Below are 21964 nucleotides of genomic sequence, written 5' to 3'. Positions count from 1 at the left end.
AAGATGTGCGGGTTAGGTGGATTGGCCAGGCTAAATTGCCCTTAGTGTCCTAAAAAATAATGTTAATGGGGGTTGTTGGGTTACTGGTATAGGGTGGATACGTGGGCTTGAGTAGGGTGATCATTGCTCGGCACAACATTGAGGGCCGAAGGGCCTGTTCTGTGCTGTACTGTTCTAATTCTAAAAAAAAAAGGTGTGCTCTGTATACCACCTTCGGCTGTAGCAGCCTCAACCTCACGCACAACGTAGAGGCATTCACTCTCCGGAGCACCTCACACCAGGATCCTTCCTCCATATCCTCGCCCAACTCTTCCTCCCACTTTGCTTTGATCCCTTCCTCCTCTTCAAAATAGCCCTGTAAACTGCTGACCCCTGTTGTCAGCACCTCCTCCAGCAATGTGGTCGGCTCCACCGGGAAGCCCTCTATCTCCTTTCTGGTAAAATCTCAAACCTGCATGTATCTAAACATTTCCCCCTGCACCAGCCCATACTTCGCTTCCAGCTCCTTCAGCCCTGCAAACCGATCCCTAAGAAACAAATCTTTTAGTGTCTTAATCCTATTCTCCTCCCATTTCCATCCCACCTCCCTGGTGCGAAAACCCCTTTTAAAGAGAATGGCAGACACTGAAAATAATGGAAAATGATGGTGTGAGTACAGGGAATTGCAAACAGCCAAGTTTCTAAGTGTGTTGGACTGTTACCAGTCTCACTGAAGATTTTCATCCATTGCTCTTTTTTCTGGTTGGATTTGCAAAAAAAATGCGTGAATAAAAATAAAGGAGTCAAATCATCCTCGGACAGAGCCGAGGCCTGTCCCTTTTAGTGAACCTGGTTTCTGCAAGGTGGCACCCTCGATGATTTTGGTTGAACACAACGCCAAGAGAAAGCCTGTCACACAGCAGCGGCTGATTGAAACCAATCGGGGCAGCAAAGGGGCTGGACTGAGAATGAGGTTGGGTGCGGCGAAGCACAAGCCCGCAGCCGCAGCCTGGGCTAATTGTGTTATTGCTGGAGTCTCTCCCAAGCCGGGACTGTCTGGCAGAAGCGGCAGAAAAGAAACACACGGCAACCGCTCTGTGGCTGCAGCTTTTGCATTCTATCATTCGTTCGATTCCGATTGCTAGTCACAGCCATGTCTTACCAGGGGAAGAAAAATATCCCACGTATCACGGTAAGTATTCGGAGGCAATATGGATATCGGGGGCTGTTCTGTGAAATGCAATGTCGGATTGATTTTGTGATTTGAGGTCGAAATATGTCCTGGTGCCTGACTTGAGCTGTGTGCATGTAGCTCTCGTTTGAAGAGCCTGGTTGCATAATTTCAGTCCAACAGCCACGCACTTTTTATCTTGTGGGACCAAGGACAGCGACTGTGCAGCACTTGCAGGAGATAATGGCTGTGTCTGAATAGAGGCAGATGGCGAGATTTGTCCCTCTGTCCCCCTTTCCCCCGCCCCCTCCCCGTCTCTGATATGATTATTTATACAATTTGGTTTATAAAGAACTCGATAACAGAAACCCAATTCAAAAAAGGAACCCTTGCCCCAAGACGAGAAGTGAAAAATCCTTTGCTGTTATGCAATTAACATCGCTATTTAGCCATTCCTGCCCAACAGCATTCCCACAAAGAAGATGGCGTGTGCAACCGATGTAATAATAGCTGCCTGAATTATTTTACAAATTTAATTAATTTGTGCAAACCATGTCAGATCACGTTAAGCAATTTACATTTGCCAAACCCATCCAGACAATTACCTAAATATATGAAGCTACTCGGGAATAATATGCCCTCGCTTCAAAAATAATAAAATAAGACAAACTGATTGAAGACTAAAATCCCATTGTCAGTGTTTGCTAATTCAGCTCATGGCAACAGTGCATTTTTGTATTAAATGTATTTTTTATCTAATTTCATTTATAACTGTATGTTGCTGCAAAATTATGCTAACTTGTCAGATGAGCAGATATGACGTACTTAAAAATGTTGAAGATTTCTGCCTTTAAATTAATGGATCTTTCCAAAATCTCTTTTCAGAGTGAGCGTATGCTGGTAAAAGGTGGAAAAATCGTGAATGATGACCAGTCTTTTTTTGCTGATATTTATGTAGAAGATGGTCTGATCAAGTAAGATGGCTTCATTCAGTTTAGCCTTGGTGTGGAAAAAATATCAATCAATAAATCCTTTATTGAAATAAAAATGAATACAAACTTGTTTGTCATCTGCATAGGCAAATTGGTGAAAATCTGATTGTGCCCGGTGGGGTTAAAGTGGCCGATGCCCACGGAAGGATGGTTATTCCTGGGGGGATTGATGTCCACACCCGTCTGCAGATGCCTGTCAAAGGGATGACAGCAGCTGATGATTTCTCCCAGGGAACAAAAGCAGCTTTGACTGGGGGCACAACTATGATCTGTAAGATTCAGTTTTGTTTCCAACATTCAGCTTATATGTTAATTTTCATAATATTTTGTACATGTGCTGTTTTTGTTACAAAAAGTTTGAAACAACAGAAGTAAATTGATTGGCAACTAAGTTGGAAAGGGAAATAATGTCATTATCTGATGATGTCTACTACAGTGGGTACTACAGTGTGAAAAACTGCAATGTTGAAATGCACATGCAGCATCCCGTAATGTATTATATGTTCTATTATTTTTGATATTATTTATACATGAATGAACAAACCGTTTAGATTTGAGGTCTATCTGACTTGTCCCCTTCTCTGTTGATTTTTCTGGCTGTTTTTTAAAAGACATGTTCTTGTCTGATTTTGTGCCCTCGCCTCCTCTGGGGAGGAGTCCTCTGGTATTGTTCTTGGGTGACAGTTATTCACACATACAGAGAATGAGTGTGAACTGACTCATTAACGAGTGGGATAGTGGCTAGTACCGTTAAACCCCAATCACTGTGTGCACCCATTCATTTATCCAGTTGAAATTCTTGGCAAATTGAAGGGAAACCAGAGCCTTAGCCATCTGCTATTTCTTTCTGCCTCATTGTTAAGGGCAGCACGGTAGCATTGTGGATAGCACAATCGCTTCACAGCTCCAGGGTCCCTGATTCAATTCCGGCTTGGGTCACTGTCTGTGCGGAGTCTGCACATCCTCCCCGTGTGTGCGTGGGTTTCCTCCGGGTGCCCGGTTTCCTCCCACAGTCCAAAAATGTGCAGGTTAGGTGGATTGGCCATGCTAAATTGCCCTTCGGGTCCAAAATTGCCCTTAGTGTTGGGTGGAGTTGCTGGGTTGTGGGGATGGGCTGGAGGTGTTGACCTTGGGTAGGGTGCTCTTTCCGGGAGCCGGTGCAGACTTGCTGGGCTGAGTGACCTCCTTCTGCACTGTAAATTCTATGAAACTATTATTCTGTGGATTAGAGCATGAGAAAGAGGTGCAAGAATCAGCCCTTGTGCACTACCTTGTGAGCACTTGTGATCCATGGTTCTGAACTCTCCACTGGGGGAAGTATCTGACCAATATCTGCCATCTGAAACCCTAAAGAATCTTGTAGCTTTCAGTGAGATTAGCTCTCATATTTTTTTCAAAACACTCTGAGAAGTCGGTCCAGTCCATTCAATCTCTCCTCAGAGGACAGTCCCCTCACCCCAGGAATCAGTCTGATGAAGCCGTGCTACCCTGCCCCAAAGGCAAGTGAATCCTTTCTGAGGTAAGGCGATCAAAGTTGTATACATGTTGAGATCAGTGACAACATTCAACTGTGATACAGTAACTTGGTATAAACAGCAGTTGAGTGGGAAATTTTCTAGAGTTTGTGGCTCAGTAATACAGTCAATTTAGCTTATAAACCATCAAGGGAGAGAGGTATTATTTTGTGGTATTTATGGAAGATACCAAATTGCTTTCACTGCACACAAATGGAATTGGAGCTGAAAATGAGTAGGTGGCAAATATAATTTACATTTGATGTCGGAAACTGCAAAATATATATATATTGGTTGTAAAAGTTGTGCTTAAACTCGTGGGATCTGGAGGAATTTTGACCCACTTTGCTGGATTGGAATTGATGCAGCAGGCCCTAAATTGTTCCTGCCCAATTTGGCCTCCCACTCAAGCTCCTGGATTTAAATCATGGGCCTTGGTTCTTTTGGAAACCATCTGCTCTGATCAGCCAGGTTGTGCCAGTTATTGACTGAGCGTCAAGATGTAGCTCTAGGTGGTGGAGACTGCCACATCCCTTCACAGGAGTGCTTTTTTCACACCTGCTGTCAGCTGAATGGAGATGCGTTGGTGTGAAGGGCTGTGTGAAGCAGGGCAGGAAAAACAACGTAAAAAAATTATCCTTCTTTAAATATCGTACCTTCTAGATGTTTTTCAGACAAAGACTTGGAATCACAATTGCAACTACGCAGTTGACTGCAGAGTCTTGTTTGCAGATGGGTGCTAACATGAATCGAGAGAAATCCTTCTGTCTACTGAACTTAATACTGAGTAAATATACTTGACTCTAGGTATGTGCTGAGTTACTATGATGCAGCCTGACCAATAGTGTGGAGATGACTATTGGCCTCAGTGCTGCTTAAATTATGGAAAGGGAAAAAAATTGCACGAGGTCCCTTCCACTTTATGGTTCACCGATGACCCATGCTGGAAAATATGTGCACGGACATCGTGTACTTTGGTTTCATGCACTGCAGAGATAGATATTTACACAAATCCCTGGCAATCACCAATTGATGAACTTTGCTTGAAGTACATATCGTTGAAATTCAACATTTCAAAACATGGCTTGGTCACATGGTTGAATGGTCTGCCCAAACTCATTGGTTCTGGCCACATGAAAATAAAATTAATACCTATGCCCTTGGTATGGAAGCACAACAGAAATCAGTGACCTGAGGAGATGAAGATAACAATATTACCAAAAATGTGACCAAGCCGTGTTTTGAAATGTTGAATTTCAACGATATGTACTTCAAGCAAATTCCATCAATTGTGATTGCCAGGGATTGGTGTAAATATCTTATCTCTGCATTCATTAACCAAACTATTTGAGGCAGTAGTTACCTGTGCTCATTGTGGGACTGAGCAGTGTCAGTGCAGAATTGAAGCTGGAAGAGACATGCCTTCTAAAATAGTTGGACATGCCACTGTGTCAGCACATTTAAGCTAAGAAAACTTGTGTTTCCTGAACAACTTTTGTCTTTTCATGCATTTTTGGTGTTGGTTAAAAAGGGATATTTCTGTGGAATGCAAGTCCCACCCAAAAGATTAGATCTGAATTTGGAATTATATGCCATGCTAATCTGCCCTTTTTTCTAAAATGGCTCTTTGCTGCCCTCTGTTCCCACCTCGCCCTCTCATTTATGTTTCTCAGATCATTCTCATGAACATATACCTTCACAAAGAAGGCACTTACAGTTGTTTCATTTTAAACTGAAATGTTTTTCCTTTATGTCTCTTGTTATGTCATTGACTAAGCTGTGCTCAAGTGTTTTGCTTCTTTATTCTATATGTATGAATTAGTTGTTTTACTGTGTTACCGCTGTTGAATTGGACCATAGTCTTGCCCAGTGTCTGAAGCTGTACTGCCTGCAGAGGAACACTGCATTCCCCCAAACATGTCCCTTGACTCAACATTCAAGTCTCTTGCATCCTTCTGTTGTTGCCCTATTTCAGATTGGTGAACTTGGCATACATTGCACATCAAGCCTTAAATCCACCTCCAAAAGGGGAATTACAAACTAGAATAGTGTTCTGCATATTTTTGGTCGCCAGTCAACAGCTCTTTTTCGTAGAATTCCTACAGTGCAGAAGGAATCCATTCGGCTCATCAAGTCTGCACCGACCCTCCGAAAGAGCATCCTACCTAGGCCCAATCCCTAACTGGGCAGGTTTCTCCAATAATGGGGCTATGTTCCCACTCCAGTGTCAAAACACGGGCATTTCACTCTGGACTGTCTTGAAGAAAGTCCAGAGTGATTCTCCTACCTGAAGCGAGCTAGCAGGGTCCTGGAGTGCTTCTCGCAGCTCTGGCTGTGATTACGGGGCTCTGCACTTCCAGTCGTGAGTCCCATGACATGGCGGACTCACACCGTGGAGCGGCCCCAAAAATATAGGCCCCCGAGATTGCACATGCCCACGGATCGGTGGCAAATCTCAGAGAGGGATATGATTCTGTGCAGGAACATTGTCTTGACAAAAGTAATTAAATCATACCCCCTTTGTATGCACTATTTCACACAATGTTACTTTCACCATCCAACTTGAGAGGATTAACAAAAGAGGAAGAAATACTCAGTGCTCCGCACGTGAAGTTTCAGTGCAATGTATGCCAAGTTCACCAATCCGAAATAGGGCAACAATAGAAGGATGCATGAGACTTGAGTGTTGAGAGTCATTGTTTGGGGGAATGTAGTGTCCCTCTGCATGCAGTACAGTTTAAGACACTGGGCAAGACTAAAGTTCCCGACAAACAAAACATAGTTGGAACCACGGCGTTGGGAACTTGGCCAGTTTTGGTCGGAGAATCGCTGCCGAGGCCTCTCGATGGCCCCCTCCCCCCGTGCGTGTGATTCTCGTGGGAGCGGCGTCGCACTGGTTTCTGGCATCAAAGCCCATTCTCCGCCCCCGCGCTGATCGCGATTTCAACTTGGAGAATCCCGCCCCCTATCTCTGTAACTCTACCTAACCTACACATCTTTTGACTGCGGGAGGAAACCCGGGGGAGACTGGGAGAACGTGCAAACCCCACGCAGTCACCCAAGACTGGAACCGAACCATGGTCCTTGGTGCTGTGATGCAGCAGTGCTAACCACTGTGCCACCGTGCCGCCCTCAGCTCTGAGTTGGCTGGTTGTTCATCCCTGTCTCGTGTCCTTCCCTTCTGTTGAATAATCCCATCTGTTTACAAATGTTTCGTCAATTCAAAAATTGCACTGTCTTCTACAATCTGATTCAAATCAAAGACTAGTTTTTTTCTTGTTGATCTTTTCTCTCCCCCCATCTTTTCCATCAGATGATGGTAACTCTCTTTCGGTTCCCCACTTAATGGCCATGAATGTTGCCTTGATTTACTGTATGGGCAGTGACTGCCAGCCAGCTTTATGGTGGCAGAATCCCTCAAGTACTGCTGGCCACTGCTTATAGTTGCAATCAAAGCTGAGCTTTTTGAAAATGCTTCATCTCAAGGCTTCATCTCAATGCTTCAGCACTGTGCAATGTTATGTCACTGACACATCACCCAGGTCACGAAATGCAAAGCAGAAATTGCACTGCAAAGCAGTGCAAATCTCAGAGAGGGATATGATTCTGTGCAGGAAAATTGTCCTGACAAAAGTAATTAAATCAGATCTCCTTTGTATACACTCTCACACAATGTTACTTTCACCATCCAACTCAAGTGGATTAAGCAAAAGAGGAAGAAATACTCAGTGCTCCGCATGTGAAGTTTCAGTGTTGTTATTGGTGGTGTGTAGAAAGAAGATGAAACTTAATGGACTGTGCTTTAGTGTGACCTATTAGCCGGTAAACACGTGGAATTGCACCATTCAGAATGGTGTCGTCAGACACAATCCAAGTTTATAAATGAAACGATTAGAGTCATAGAAGTTTACAGCATGCAAACAGGCCCTTCGGCCCAACTTGTCCATGGCGCCCAGTTTTTACCACAATGTTCGGCCCAATTGCCCACATTTGATGCATATCCCTAAATATCCATTGTACTGTTTTTCACATTTTGGTTGCTGCACAGTTAGACCATGCAGATTATTATGCTACCGATCAGATTCCAGCACTGAATAATTGATTGCAGTTTGCAAATGAGTACATCCTTATGCAAGTTGTTTTAATGCAGATGCTTCCTTGTTTATTCTGTGGGGGTGTGAAAGGTACTGTAATTGAAACAATACGGTTGTGTATTAATTAGACTGAAGTGCTTGGGAATGAAATACTACAGTAACTGGCCCTTCAGAAATAGTCTACCATTGCCCCCTTGTCACAAACCTGCAAGACTCCACCTCTAGTGTGGGCTGGCCATGTCAACTAACCTCTGCGCGAGCTCTCTGTTTTCCGCTTCCACCAAGTGTTACTCCGAATCAGAAATAGATTCTTGTAATTCTGGAACTAATATATAGAATCACATTCCCACCCAGGTAATTTTGTAACATTTACCATGTTTATTTCAGTTGACCATGTGCTGGCAGAACCTGGAATCAGTTTGATCACTGCTTTTGAACAGTGGAGAGAATGGGCCGATAACAAGTGTTGTTGTGACTACTCGCTGCACGTTGATATCACAGAGTGGTATAAAGGCCTTCAAGAAGAGATGGATTTCCTCGTGAAGGAGCATGGTAAGGTCATGTTGAGAAACAGTTATATGTGTCTCAAATCTTAACAATGCTAACAAAACAGATTTGTAACTCCATCTCATTCTCCCAGTTTCTCAGCCTCCATTGCATCTGTTCCGATGATGCTATATTCCAAAACGGTGGTTCTGACATGTCTTCCTTTTTCCTCTGCTGAGATTTCCCCACCACTGTGGTTGACAGGACCCTCAAGTGTGTTCGACCCATCTCCTGCACTTTTGCACTCAGCCCTTCCTCTCTCTCCTCCACCAGCCTGATCTTATATAGGTTCATCCCTTGCCATTTCCGCAAACCAATGAGAATTCGAGTTCTTTTTGCCCTCAGTCTGGTCTCAGTAAAATTACCAAAGTCGGATTTGTAGGTTAAAAATCTATTTTATTCCAAGCAGCTTGCAAGCTAGACACACTCTGATAACAGCAGGATACAACCAGGCTTCCTGAGATTTCCAGAGCAAGTGGGGACAAAAGCATCTAGTTTCATATACATTCATGTAGCATCAAGTTTCACATACACATGACCAAATGTAAAGTTTTCATAGGTCTTCCCCACATTCCTTGACCTGGCCATATAAGGTGATCTTTGCAGTTACTGATCCCAATAGACTCATCCTACATTCCTTAATCCTGAGGCTTCTTTCACCCAGTATCCCTTGCAACAAAACAATGGTCCCAGTGGCTAGCCATCCCCTCCCCCAATTGCAGACTAATACCAGCTTTTGTCCCTTCTCTCCAGCCTAAACTAAATGTTTAAAAATCCACTATTCTAATCCCATACCCTCCTGTATTAGGATCTACCTCTACACTATCTTAACTAATTATCCCATTTTATACCATGCTCTTTTGTTCAATTCCTCACCAACACCCTGAACACCACACCCTGTTCCCTCGGCAGCTTCCCATGCAACGGCGAAACGTGTAATGCCTGTCCCAATGCCTCTCCCTCTTCACTGTCCAAGACCCAATTGCATTCCTTCCAGGTGAAGCAACAATTCATTTGCAGTTCTTTGACTTTGATCTACTGTATTCACTGCTCACAATACGATCCTCTCGACAATGGGGAGATAAACACAGACTGGATGACTGCTTTGCAGAACACCTTTGCCCAGTCCACAAGCATGACCCCGACCTTCCTGTTGCTTGCCATGTCAACTCACCATCTTGTTCTCATGCTCACGTTTCTGTCCTTGGCATGCTACAATGTTCCAGTGAAATCCAAGGCAAAGTGCAGGAATAACACCTCATTTTATGATGAGGCACTGCACAGACTTTTATACTTAATATTGAGTCCAACAACTTCAGACCATGAACTCTTCATTTTGATATTTTTCCCAAAAGGGCCAGTCTGTAACATCTTCTAATGATTTGCTTTCAGAGAGCGCTGACCCTTGTTCTGCTATTATCAGAATCTGCAATCTGTCTTTTATGCCGCAATTAGCATCTGTCTGACTCGCTATCACTACCGCACCTTTTGTCTTCTGTCTTTGACATCTTTGTCAAATCTCTTGTGAGCTACTCCTTGTCCCTGACCTTTTATTTTGATCCACCTGCTCCACACTCTCTCTTCAACTGTCTCAAATCCATTGCATTTCTACTTCTCTTCAGCTGTGAAAAAGAGTCACATGGACTCGATGTTAACTCTGTTCTTCTCTCGGCTTCTGATGGTGGCCATGTGCTGATTGGTAGCTCCTGTTTGACGATTTCGGTTTTGGCATTTTCTGCCTGATGAATGGACTCTTTGGTCGGAAAGTGTGTGGAATAAGTGGTGGGAATTGAATTGTCCTCTGAAGTGGAGTGTCGGTGGGTTGCTGCACCCAACAGTAGTTGAATAAGGTGTTGGAGGTGGAAGATGTGCGTGGTTCAGTTGCAGAAGGCATGGCAGGGACGTCATCGTTGTCCACCCCATTGTTCGTGGAGCAATTGGTGGGGTTGATTGAGGGAGAACTATATAAACACAAGTAGTTCATATTATATGCCTCTGTCATAACTCCCATGATGCCCATGGGGATACCCAGATCTCCCCTTGGGACTTGTGGGAAACGAGCTTCACTGCTAGTGGGTGGAGGTCCGCCCAGCTGGTGCTCATAATCTCAGATAAAGGCTGGCCCGGGCAGAGACTGACATGTTGATTGTCCCAAAGGGACTTGTACTGTGTGTGTTTTTACTGCCTTAGGTCAGATTCTTATAACCATGAATTACCCATGTCCAGAAAGTCCATGCTCGACTTTCTGGATCCTGATAGCTTCTCTTTCAAGGTTTCTGACCAGGAACTTTAACCAATTACATTAAAGTTATAAATTATGGAGAACACATGTTGGCCTAAATCTTGTGGTCATGTATGGATTGAGGAAAAAGCACAAGATAGCAGCTATCTTACTGAAGGCCCAAACAGAATCTCCACGGCTAATTAGTACTCGGGCTCCCAATGCCCTTTGGTAAGGAATGGCTCCAGCATTGTCACTCAGTGCTCACACCCAAGAATTCTGAATTCCAGATATGAATCTTGCAAGTATTATATAATCTGTGATGTAGCATGTGCGATTTATTCAAACTTTTGATGGGGGCATCTCTCAATTTCTTGTACGTGGAATAATATACATTTTTTAATTGGTCAAGCAGTTGAACCTTTGGCTCTGCCTCTGAAAAGAATGTAATTTAAATGGTACTTACCTCCCAGTGACTTGGCAACCATTATCCACAATGTCAGAATCATGTCTTATCACTGATGTAACATAATGACAAAACAGCACAAAAAACCCAAGCAAAACACACTTACACCTTTCCAATCCTTTCCATCAGGTGTTAACTCCTTCCTTATCTATATGGCTTATAAAGACCGTTATCAACTCTCTGATGCCCAGGTAAGGCACAAATGACATAGTAGAAATATACGGAAAAATGTGCCCCTCTGTTGAGGTCACAATAAGCTTTCTTGTTGTTTCTTTGTTTTACTTGCAGATGTATGAAGCCCTGAGTGCAATCCGTGACATGGGGGCCATTGGTCAAGTTCACGCTGAAAATGGGGATATTATTGCTGAGGTAATACAGTTGCTGTGACGCCATGAACATTCAATACTGTCAAATCTGAATCCAGGTTACATTCAAAGGGTGCCATTTGTTGCACATTTGAGTTAAGGAGTCAGTAATTGGGCATCTTGAATTTGCATTGGAATCTGACCCAACCTGATTTGAATGGATGTTTTCGCTCTCTTGATACACTCACAGTGAAATAGAGTTTTGGTTACCCTTGATTCATAGGAGTCTGTGAACAGGAGCAAGGCATTCAGTCCCTTGAGCCTGTTGCACCATTCACTGCTGATCTGTATCTAAATAACCTCACCCTGCTTTGGCTGCATATTCACAAGTGGATCTGAGTATACAGAAGGAAATGACTACATAACTTGGCACCAGTGAGGGAGTTTCCTGTGACATGAATGTAAACTGAATGCTCCTGAGCTTGTTTATTCCCAACAATTTTCATGGTGTAGAATAAATTAAAACGTTAATGAATAGATTCTGATATTGATGGGTTAACTTTGTTAAAGATGACTGCAGGTGAATTTTAAAGATGCAACTGAAGAGTGCAATGGATGAAACGAAAGAGAAAATGCTGGAAAATCTCAGCAAGTCTGGCAGCATCTGCAGGGAGGGAAAAGAGCAAACGTTGCGATGACTCTTTGTCAAAGCTAACAGACAGAGAAAGTTGGAAATATTTATATTGTGGGGTGAGAATGATATCCACAGAAACCCAGGGAAACTGTGTGCTAATGGCCACAGAAACCAAGGGAAAAGAGTGCTAATGGCAGTGCCCAGAGAGGACAAAAGATGTGAAAGGTCAAACAGCAGGGAAACTAATATCAGAGGATGAACTGTAGATGTGGGGGGAGGGGAAGGGGGAAGCAAAAAGGAGAGAGGTGAAGGAAAGGTGGATAAGATGGGGGGGGGGAATTAAATATATATTAAGAAAGAAATGGTAAAAGACAGTTAAAATGAAATGAAAACAAATGGATCGAGGTGGGGTAGAACTGATAATCTGAAGTTGTTGAATTCGATGTTCAGACCGGAAGGCTGTAGCGTGCCTAACCGGAAGATGAGATGTTGTAACCTGTCACAGCTTAAGGACAGCCCAGAATGATTTCCAGTGACACCAACTGGCCTGTTGAACAACAAAACAGAGCAGGAGTGACGGAGTAGTGCATTGTTTGAAGTGTGATCTTTCAAGATACACTTGGTGTTTCAGAAAACTGTTGAAGGTCTATGGTATTAATTGGTGAAGAACAGAGCAATGAATTCTTCCTGCACCATGTCCAATATTTCTTCCTTGAAAAGACCATGAAACCAGGTTAACTGGCCAGTTGGTATTTATCTCACTGCCCACGTGACAATCACTGTGTTTCAGGGTAGTTTCATAGTGTTTAAAATATGAGGGGCGTTCTGAAAGAAGGTGTAAATGCCAATGTTGATGGTCAGCCTTTATTTGAGCTCAGACAGGAATTGAAGAGAAATGAGAGGTTGTACGAAATGTTCTCCACATGAAACATTTCTCCTGAATTTTCTATAAATGACCTGCCCAGGCTCAGGAATGGGTTTTGAATCCCTACCTGTTATGCATTTCCATTAGGCAGTGTTTTGCTGATAAAGAGTAATGGCATATCTATTTTACAATTTTGCAAGCCCGTTCAATTCACTTGATGTCCTGTTGTCTGGAACTACTGCTTTCAACAGACAACTTTACATCAAGTCAGGGTAACCCGTGAGAAAGGGATGTTGGATCACAAAGGGTCAGGGATTCCAGCAGTGAGGTGAGAGTGACTACTGTTGGCATCAAGACAGCATTTGACCCAATCGTTCAGGAAATTTTGCTAAATTAATGTCAGTGGCACTCAGGGAAAACTCTCCATTGGTCAAAGTCATAACAAAGGAAGACGGTTATGGTTTTAGAGGCCAATCCTCAGCCCCAGGACGTTGCTACAGGGGTTTATCTGAGTGGTGTCCCAGTCCAAAGCTTCTTCAGCAATGGACCTTTATTCCATTGTCAGGTCAGAACACACAGCAACAAAAGATCTAGGAGGAAGCCATTTTACCCCTCCTCCCTGCTCTGCATTTTGATAAGATGGTGGTTGTTTTGATTGTGGCCTCAACTCCACTTTCCTTTCTGCCTTCCATCACCCTTTACTCCATTGTTGATCAGAAATCTATGGAACTCAGCCTTAAATATATTCAGTGATCCAGCTTTCACTGTCCTCTGGGAAAGGGAATGCCACAGAATAACAACCCTTTGAAACTATTTCTCCTGAAGCCAGTCTTCAATAGGAGGCCTCTAATTTTTAAATTGCGTCCCTGAGTTCTAGACTTCCCCGCAACGGAAACATGACCACACCTTGTCAAGTTCGCTCAGGATCTTACATGTTGCAGTCACATCACTTCCCATTCTTCCCATTCTTCCAAACGCCAATAGATTTTGTCCCAACCAGTATAACCTTTTCTCGGAAGATAACTGGTCATCCTGGGAATTCATAAGAGGCAACCTTCTGTGAACTGCTTCGAATGCAGTTGCATGTTTTTAGTAAGGATGCCAATACTGTAAACAATACTCCAGGTGAGGTCTCACCAAAGCCCTGTGTAGCAACAACATTTTTCATGACTTGTATATTCCAATCCCCTTCCAATAAATGCCAACATTCCATTTGACTTCCTCAACTCTTGCTACACCTGCACACTAACAATTTGTGACTCAAGTACCAGGATGTCCAGATTCCTCTACACCGCCGAGTTCTGCAGTCTCTCCATTTAAACAATATACTGATTTCCCATTCTTTCAAAAGTGGGCAAATTTGTATTTCCCCATCTTATAAATTTTTGCTCGCTTACATAATCTGTCTAAATTACTGTGTAGATCCCCCCCCCCCCTCCCCCCAATTAACCTGCACATCTTTGGACTGTGGGAGGAAACCCATGCAGACATGGGGAGAACGTGCAAACTCCACACAGACAGTGACCTAAGGCTGGAATTGAACCCGGGTCTGTAAGGCAGCAGTGCTAACTACTCTGCCGTTCCTTTAGTAAAGAGACAAATACCGTACAAAATACTCCAGATGTGATCTCACCAGAGCATAACCTCCCGACTTTGGTAATCAGTTCCCCCCACAATATATGAAAACATTCTATAAACTTTCCTAATTACTCCTGAACATGCATACTCTCCTTTTTTGATTCATACATTAGGTCACCTAGATCCCTCTGAATCTCAGAACTCACCATTTAGATAATATACTTTATTCTTCTTGCCAAAAAGGACCATTTCATAGTTTCCTAGATCCCTTTGCAGGTGTTTGCCTGCTCACTTAACCTAACTATGTCGCTTTGTTACCTCCTTATTTCCTCTTCACAATTGACTTTCCTACCAATCCTTGTTCATCAGAAAATTTGGCAATCATACCTTCGGTCCTTTCATCCAAATCATTTAAATAAATTGTAAAAAGTTTTTTTTTTAAAAATAATTTTTATTGAGATTTTCAAAAACATATCAAAAACAGAAAATAACAACAAGAAAACAATATTAACAACAAAAAAAAGAAAAGCACACTAACCCCCAAAACCAAACACCCCCCCTCCCCCCAGTAACTATAACAAAAAGGAATAGATAAACACCCGGCATATTCAATAAACACATATAGATTCCCCTGCCCCCCCCCGGGCTGCTGCTGCCGGCCTATTTCCCTACCGTTCTGCCAGGAAGCCCAGGAAAGGCTGCCACCGCCTAAAGAACCCCTGTACTGATCCCCTCAGGGCAAATTTCACCTTCTCCAATTTGATGAACCCTTCCATATCATTGATCCAGGCCTCCACGCTTGGGGGCCTCGCATCCTTCCATTGAAGCAAAATCCTCCGCCGGGCTACCAGGGACGCAAAGGCCAGGACACCGGCCTCTATCGCCTCCTGCACTCCCGGCTCCACTGCAACTCCAAATATTGTGAGTCGCCAACCTGGCTTGACCCTGGATCCTACCACCCTCGACACCGTCCTTGCTACACCCTTCCAAAATTCCCCCAGCGCTGGGCATGCCCAAAACATATGGGCGTGGTTCGCTGGGCTCCCCGAGCACCAAGCACACCTGTCTTCGCCCCGAAAAACCTCCTCATCCTCGTCCCAGTCATGTGGGCCCTGTGCAGCACCTTGAACTGTATGAGACTAAGCCTCGCACAGGAAGAGGAGGAATTCACTCTCTCCAGGGCGTCCGCCCACGTCCCCTCCTCAATCTCCTCACCCAGCTCCTCCTCCCATTTACCATAAATTGCAAAAAGTTGAGGTCCCAACACTGATCCCAGTGGCACACCACTCATTACACCTTTCAACCAGGAAAAGACCCATTTGTACCTACTCTGTTTTCTGTTAGCTAGCAAATCTTCAGTCCATGCCAATGTGTCACACTCTGTGCCGTCAGCTTTTATTTTCTGCAATGTATTCAATATGGCACCTTGACACATGGGTTATGGAACTCGAAAAATTCCCCTTTATCCACAGCACACATATTATTAAAAAAATTTAGATTATCCAATTCAATTTTTTCTAATTAAGGGGCAGTTTAGCGTGGCCATCCAACTATCCTGCCCATCTTTTGGGTTGTGGGGGTGAAACCCATGCAAACATGGGGAGAATGTGCAAACTCCACACGAAGAGTGATCCAGAGCCAGGATCAAACCTGGGACCTCGATGCTGTGAGGCAGCAGGACTAACCACTTGTGCCACCGTGCTGCCCTTACAGCACACATGACTTCTTTGAAGACCAATAAATTGGTTAAATGTAATTTTTCTGTCACAAGCCATGTTGATTCTGCCTGATGGCCTTGAATTTTGCTAACTGCCCTATTGTCACAACTTTAATAATAGCTTCCAACATTTTATCCATGAAGGGTATTAGGCGAACTGACCTGTTGCTTATCAATTTCTGTCTTCCTCTCTTTTGAATAAACAAGTTATATTTGCTATTTCTCCAATCTCATGGCATTCAACAGCATTATCCCAGATAAGGTCAGAGGCTTATAATTCTACAATGAATAACACATCTCTTCTCCCTAAAGCCTGTTCACATCTACAAGGCACAAGTCAGGAGTGTGATGAAATACACGAACAGTGCAACTCCCAACAACATTCTAGAAACTTGACACCATCCAGGACAAAGGCCACTTGACTAACACCCCATCCACCATCTTCAACATTCACTCCTTCCACCGCCGAAGCACAGTGGCAGCAGTGTGTACATCTAAAAGATGCACTGCAGCAACTCAGCAAGGTTCCTTTGACAGCACCTTCAAAACCTGTGACCTCTACTGCCCAGAAGGACAAGGGCGGCTGCTGCATGGGAACACCGCCACCTGCACGTTTCCTTCCAAGTTATGCACCATCTTAACTTGGGATGATGTGACCATTTCTTGACTGTCGTTGGGTCAACATCCTAATCTCCCCTCCTCACATTAATGTACGTGTACCACATGGACTCCAGAGGTTCAAAAAGGTAGCTCGCCACCACTTTCCCAAGGGCATTGGAGGTGGCCTGCAAATGCTGGCATTGCCAGTGATGCTGATATTTAAATTCTATGATTCTATGGCATCCATGCCAGCTATCAGTTTCTGGGCAATTTCCTAGTAAAACTAATTTGGATGATTCAGTGCTTCTTATTTATGTGATCCATACCAATTCTTCAACCTTGCAGAAAAGAGGCGGGATTCTCCCCCAATTGGCGGGATGGCCGGCGCCGGGAACGGCACGAACCACTCCAGCGTCGGGTAACCGGAAGTTGCGGAATCCTCCGCACTTCCGGGGACTAGGCTGGCGCCGGAGGGATTGGCGTTGCGCCAACCAACGGTGCAGGGCTGGCGCGAGTTGCCGCATGCGTAGAACCACCGGCGTGTTCTGTGCAGGGTGGGTTCTTCTCCGCTCCAGCCATGGCGGAGCCCTGCCAGCACGGAAAGAAGGAATGCCCCCACGGTACAGGCCCGTCTGCAGATCAGTGCCCCCCCCCCCTTCCCCAGGAATCTCCGACTCGGCGGGGGGGGGGGGGGGTCGCAGAATCCCGCCCAGAAAGTCTCAAATATGATTTTCATTTTTCATGACTTTTGTACGTTTCGCAAAATCCATAAATTACTTTTTAAGTGTTGCCACTGTTGTCAATTGCAAACAGAAGATCCCTCAAACTACAGTGTAACAATGACCAGATACTCCTATTCTCCTTTCCCTTTCTCCTACAGTGCAGCTGTACCTCAGTACTGCATTGCGAGTGTCAGCCAAGATGTTTGTGCTCAAGTCTCTACAATGGGACTTGAACCCACAAGTTCCTGACGAGAGAGTGCTGTCCACTGAGCCCTAGCTGAAAGAAGAGAACACCAAAGTTAAACAATCTCTTTCCCCCCCCCAACTACTCAAGTCCCAATTTAATTTTTGTCTCTTGAAGACTGGCTTCTGCTGACTATGGATCTTTGCCACGAGCAGGCAGTGCCTACCTTTTCCACATCAGTACACATTGTATGTGAGTTAAGTTTACCAATATTGAAATCTTGTGTGACTTTTCTGTGAGAGTATGTCACTTGCTCATTTCTATGAAATAAGAACTGGATTCTGCTGTTTCTATGAATTATCCTCTTTGCGTTACACGGACTGTTTGACCCTGTCTCCTAACCACTGTTCCTCCCCTGTTGCAGGAACAGCAGAGGATTCTTGCGCTGGGCATCACTGGACCTGAAGGCCATGTACTGAGCAGGCCAGAGGAGGTAAGAGGATACGTTTTGAAATGCCGGGATAACAGTATGATTTGTTTAAACTTGATGGTCAAGCAGCATTGTAATGGACAATGGGACAGATGGTGCAACTTTGACATCCATTACATATTTTGTTCAATTCATCCCTCCGTTCCAACTGGGATTCTATTATTGGAATCTTGCACCATCTGCTCTATTGCCCATTATCAGGTTGCTTGACCATAAAATGGCAGCAACAATACTGGTTCTAATACTTTTGTCAGTAATTTAGGTGTGTTGTAAATTCAGATCAGACCTTGAAACTGCTGCTCCTGTAAAATCCAGCTGATCACCAAGTTTATCTAGTGTAGTGAGTGACTAAATTGTACAGGTCGAAATCATCTAAGAGTCTATTTCTGGCCTATGCTGACAGTTGAGATATTAAAGCTGGACTCTGTGCGATTCAGTGGCTGCCAGTGTGAAGTGTGTCATTGTGAGGTGATTTTGAGAACTGCCGTTTGATGAGCAGGTAGAAGTTGATTAATTGTTAGACAGTGAACCACAGTTGGATGGTGAATCGCCCTACTTCAAAATGGAGCTTTCTGCCACAAATTATTGTTAAGACAGAGCAACCCACCAATTAATACATTTTCAAATGAAGCTGGAGATGATCAATATCAGAAATAGGAGCAGGAGGGAGTTATTCTGTCCTGTGTACCTGCTTCATTCAAACTATGGATAAATGATCTCAACCCACCTATCCCCATGTCCCTGATTCTCCCAGTATTCTCTGTATTGAACATTCTTGACGATTGAGAACCCACGCAGGCCGACCCACGGCGGCCGACCCTTGCGACCCACAGCGGCCGATCCACGGGTCAGCCAACCCGCGGTGGCCGACCCTTGCGACCCACGGCGGCCGACCCTTGCGACCCACAGCGGCCGACCCACGGCGGCCGACCCTTGCGACCCACGGCGGCCGACCCTTGCGACCCACAGCGGCCGACCCACGGCGGCCGACCCTTGCGACCCACAGCGGCCGACCCACGGCGGCCGACCCTTGCGACCCACAGCGGCCGACCCACGGCGGCCGACCCTTGCGACCCACAGCGGCCGACCTGCGGTGGCCGACTCGCGTGACCCACCATTTTTGTTTACCTTTAATGTGACAGCCAAGCCTGCTTGGTCCTCACGGTCTCAGTTGCTTTGTCATTCAATGTTATATTTCTATGAAGGACTTCAACTGATGATATAGATTCTCACTGTATCCGTTGAAAAAAATGAAGAGGTTTGTCCTCAAAACTGCCATGCTTAATCTTCAAATACCTTTGACGATTACACCGCGACAATGTCCCTGGAACCCTCCCGACACCTGCCATGCGGCCTAACCCTGAGTTTGAAAATGACCGATGTTAGGGGTATGTGTTGTGGAATTTGGGTGAATTTGGAAGCTATGTGGTAGCTTGTGCAGTATATGGAATGAATGGATGCACTGAGCAGCATGTTCTTCTGTTCCATTATTTATGTATTGTTTGTTAGTGGTTAAGTCATTGCTTTGAATACTGATTTTAGGAAGTTTTTTGTGCTTGTGTGCCCCTCTGCAGATTGAAGCAGAAGCAGTGAACCGGGCCATCACTATTGCAAATCAAACCAACTGCCCGCTCTATGTGACCAAAGTAATGAGTAAGACTGCTGCTGACATCATTGCTCAAGGCAGGAAGAAAGGTATATATCGGCCATACTCCTGAACATGTGTTCTTTCGCCCCCATTGCCTGGATTTTCATCAGCCCAAGGCCTTTTTATTGAATGTTCCTCTCCTGCTTCTCTAGATCTGCATGGAGCCTGGAATTAAACTGCCAAAAAACTCAAGCATTGACCTTTTCGTACTTTTCTGTAGTTTTACTTCATCTTATTTTAAAACAAAATTTAGAGTACTCAATTCTTCTTTTTTTCCAATAGACGGGCAATTTAGTATGGCCAATTAACCTTCCCTGCACATCTTAGGGTTGTGGGGTGAAATCCACGCAGACACAGGGAGAATGTGCAAACTCCAGCACCTGAGATGAATGACCAATCTCCCTTTTTTGAAAATATTTTGGGAGACAGAATGTTGACCCGGGCACCAGGAGAACTTTGGACACCAATGCTGGACTGAAAAAGTTAACCTCTAAACTGCTGCCTCCTCCCCTCCTGTCGGTGAGTGCCAGTCGAGGTCATGTGCTCAGGTACAGAAGTGAGGTTTCAGTGCAGATTTGGATGTGAGGGTGAACCCGTTTTATATTGCTGGAGGTTTGATGATGTGAAAAGAGAAATGTTCTGCTCCAGAAATAAAGTAGTACAAGCAGAATTACATCATTGCAGTTTTCATTGACTTGGTTCAAGAGGAAAGTAATTGAGATGTTTCAGTAAGCTGATGAGCCTTATCCTCAGTCCCCACAGCATGATACACCATATCAATGATCAAACATTGACTGGAGGGAAAATGCCCATCTCTTTTTGAAGGCCAATTGGCCAGTGGGTAGATATTTATTTTCTGCAGCCAGGATCCAACCATCAATCCAAATGATAACAAAAAAACCGGGAGTTATGCCCAACCAGTCCTTGTTGGTGTTTGTTCTCTAAAGATACAGTCATCCCAGCAGTCATCCCAATCCCATGCACTTGCCTGCTATACTGTGTCTCGGAGTCCCAGATGAACTCTGTTTATGCTGACTCTCTTTATCAAGGGACATTACTCACGTTGGGACATTCTGGAGCATGCTGACTTGAATATAAGCTGCGGTAAGTACCTCTTTTAGTTTGGGGCCTGCTGGTGACATATTTAAGTCTGTGGCATATTTAAATATTTTTGCATGACCATGCACCTATGGTAATTTAAAAGGGTCAACTTCAGCCTGTGCAGGTACTTTTGGGGTGCCACACAGCTGACATGAACTTTGGCTAGAATCATAGGTTCTTGTGGCACAGAATAAGGCCATTTGGCTTGTCAGCCTTGTGCCAGCTCTCTGAAAGAGCTGTCTAATTTAGTCTCACACCCCAGTCTTTTTCCACTGATCTCTGCAAATTACACTTGTGATGCACGATCAATTGCACAGAGACGAGAGTTGAATACAACTGAGGCTTTATTTCTCTAAGATGTGTGGCATCCTACAGCAGCTGGCGAAATGGCTGCTGTACGGGGAGCACACATATTTATACTCCGCCTACTAGGCGGAGCCAGCAGGCAGGGAACTACCCCTGTACCTGTAGTACAGGGTCTTGACACACTTTTCCTAATATACACAACAGTGGTGATTACCACAACTTGTTGAAGAAAACGCCCGGTTCCCTTCTGAGAGTTCCTATGCAATCTGATACTTTTCATGTTGTGTCTCCCAGATCTTAACAGTCCTGTGTGCGAAGAAATTGCTCCATATTTCTTCTCTAACTCTTTTGGCGATAATTTTAAATCTGACCTTTAATTACCTGCCCACTTGCCAGAGGAATCAATATCTCCCTCCTAACCAGAAATGTAATGATTGAACAAAAAAACTGGCACTGCGTGTGTGTATTTGTGTATGATCTGAATATAAGCGGAATCCATGAACAATGAAATTAAAAGCAGTCCATTTTCTCATTCAGCTCCAGGTGGCAGAAAGGTTTGAAAATGGACAACCTTTTTTCAATTCAAGTCTTTATTTGGAAAAAAGAACTCTCAACATTGCCTTTTCCTCCTGACAGGCGCTGTTGTGTATGGAGAGCCGATCACTGCAAGCCTGGGAACCGATGGATCTCATTATTGGAGCAAGAACTGGGCCAAGGCAGCTGCATTTGTGACGTCCCCTCCACTGAGTCCAGATCCAACCACTCCAGACTACCTGAACTCCTTGCTATCTTGGTACGTTTGGTATTGTTGGTAAAATCACTTGAGTTGCA

The 21964-nt window shown here is 44.4% G+C and overlaps 1 protein-coding gene across 4 annotated transcripts in view; it reads left to right on the top strand.

Annotated features, from left to right (window-relative positions):
- Positions 1-935: 935 nt before the first annotated feature.
- The window catches only part of LOC119957437 (dihydropyrimidinase-related protein 2), a 32611-nt gene continuing 11582 nt past the window's right edge, over positions 936-21964 (top strand). For 2 of the 4 annotated variants that reach the window (XR_005458804.1, XM_038785509.1), the window contains exons 1-9: positions 937-1171; positions 2036-2124; positions 2229-2413; positions 8138-8302; positions 11113-11174; positions 11272-11352; positions 18013-18081; positions 19653-19773; positions 21770-21926. Coding sequence is in view for 2 of the 4 variants with exons in the window: in XM_038785509.1 (XP_038641437.1) it covers positions 1133-1171; positions 2036-2124; positions 2229-2413; positions 8138-8302; positions 11113-11174; positions 11272-11352; positions 18013-18081; positions 19653-19773; positions 21770-21926 (968 nt within the window). In the remaining 2 variants the exon portion in view is untranslated. Of the gene's footprint in view, positions 1172-2035; positions 2125-2228; positions 2414-8137; positions 8303-11112; positions 11175-11271; positions 11353-18012; positions 18082-19652; positions 19774-21769; positions 21927-21964 lie in introns of all 4 variants that reach the window. The other 2 variants (XR_005458805.1, XM_038785508.1) reach the window with 2 other exon arrangements.

This window comes from Scyliorhinus canicula, chromosome 26, assembly GCF_902713615.1.
Source record: "Scyliorhinus canicula chromosome 26, sScyCan1.1, whole genome shotgun sequence".
Taxonomy (NCBI): domain Eukaryota; kingdom Metazoa; phylum Chordata; class Chondrichthyes; order Carcharhiniformes; family Scyliorhinidae; genus Scyliorhinus; species Scyliorhinus canicula.
This window is presented reverse-complemented; position numbering and strand designations above follow the sequence as displayed.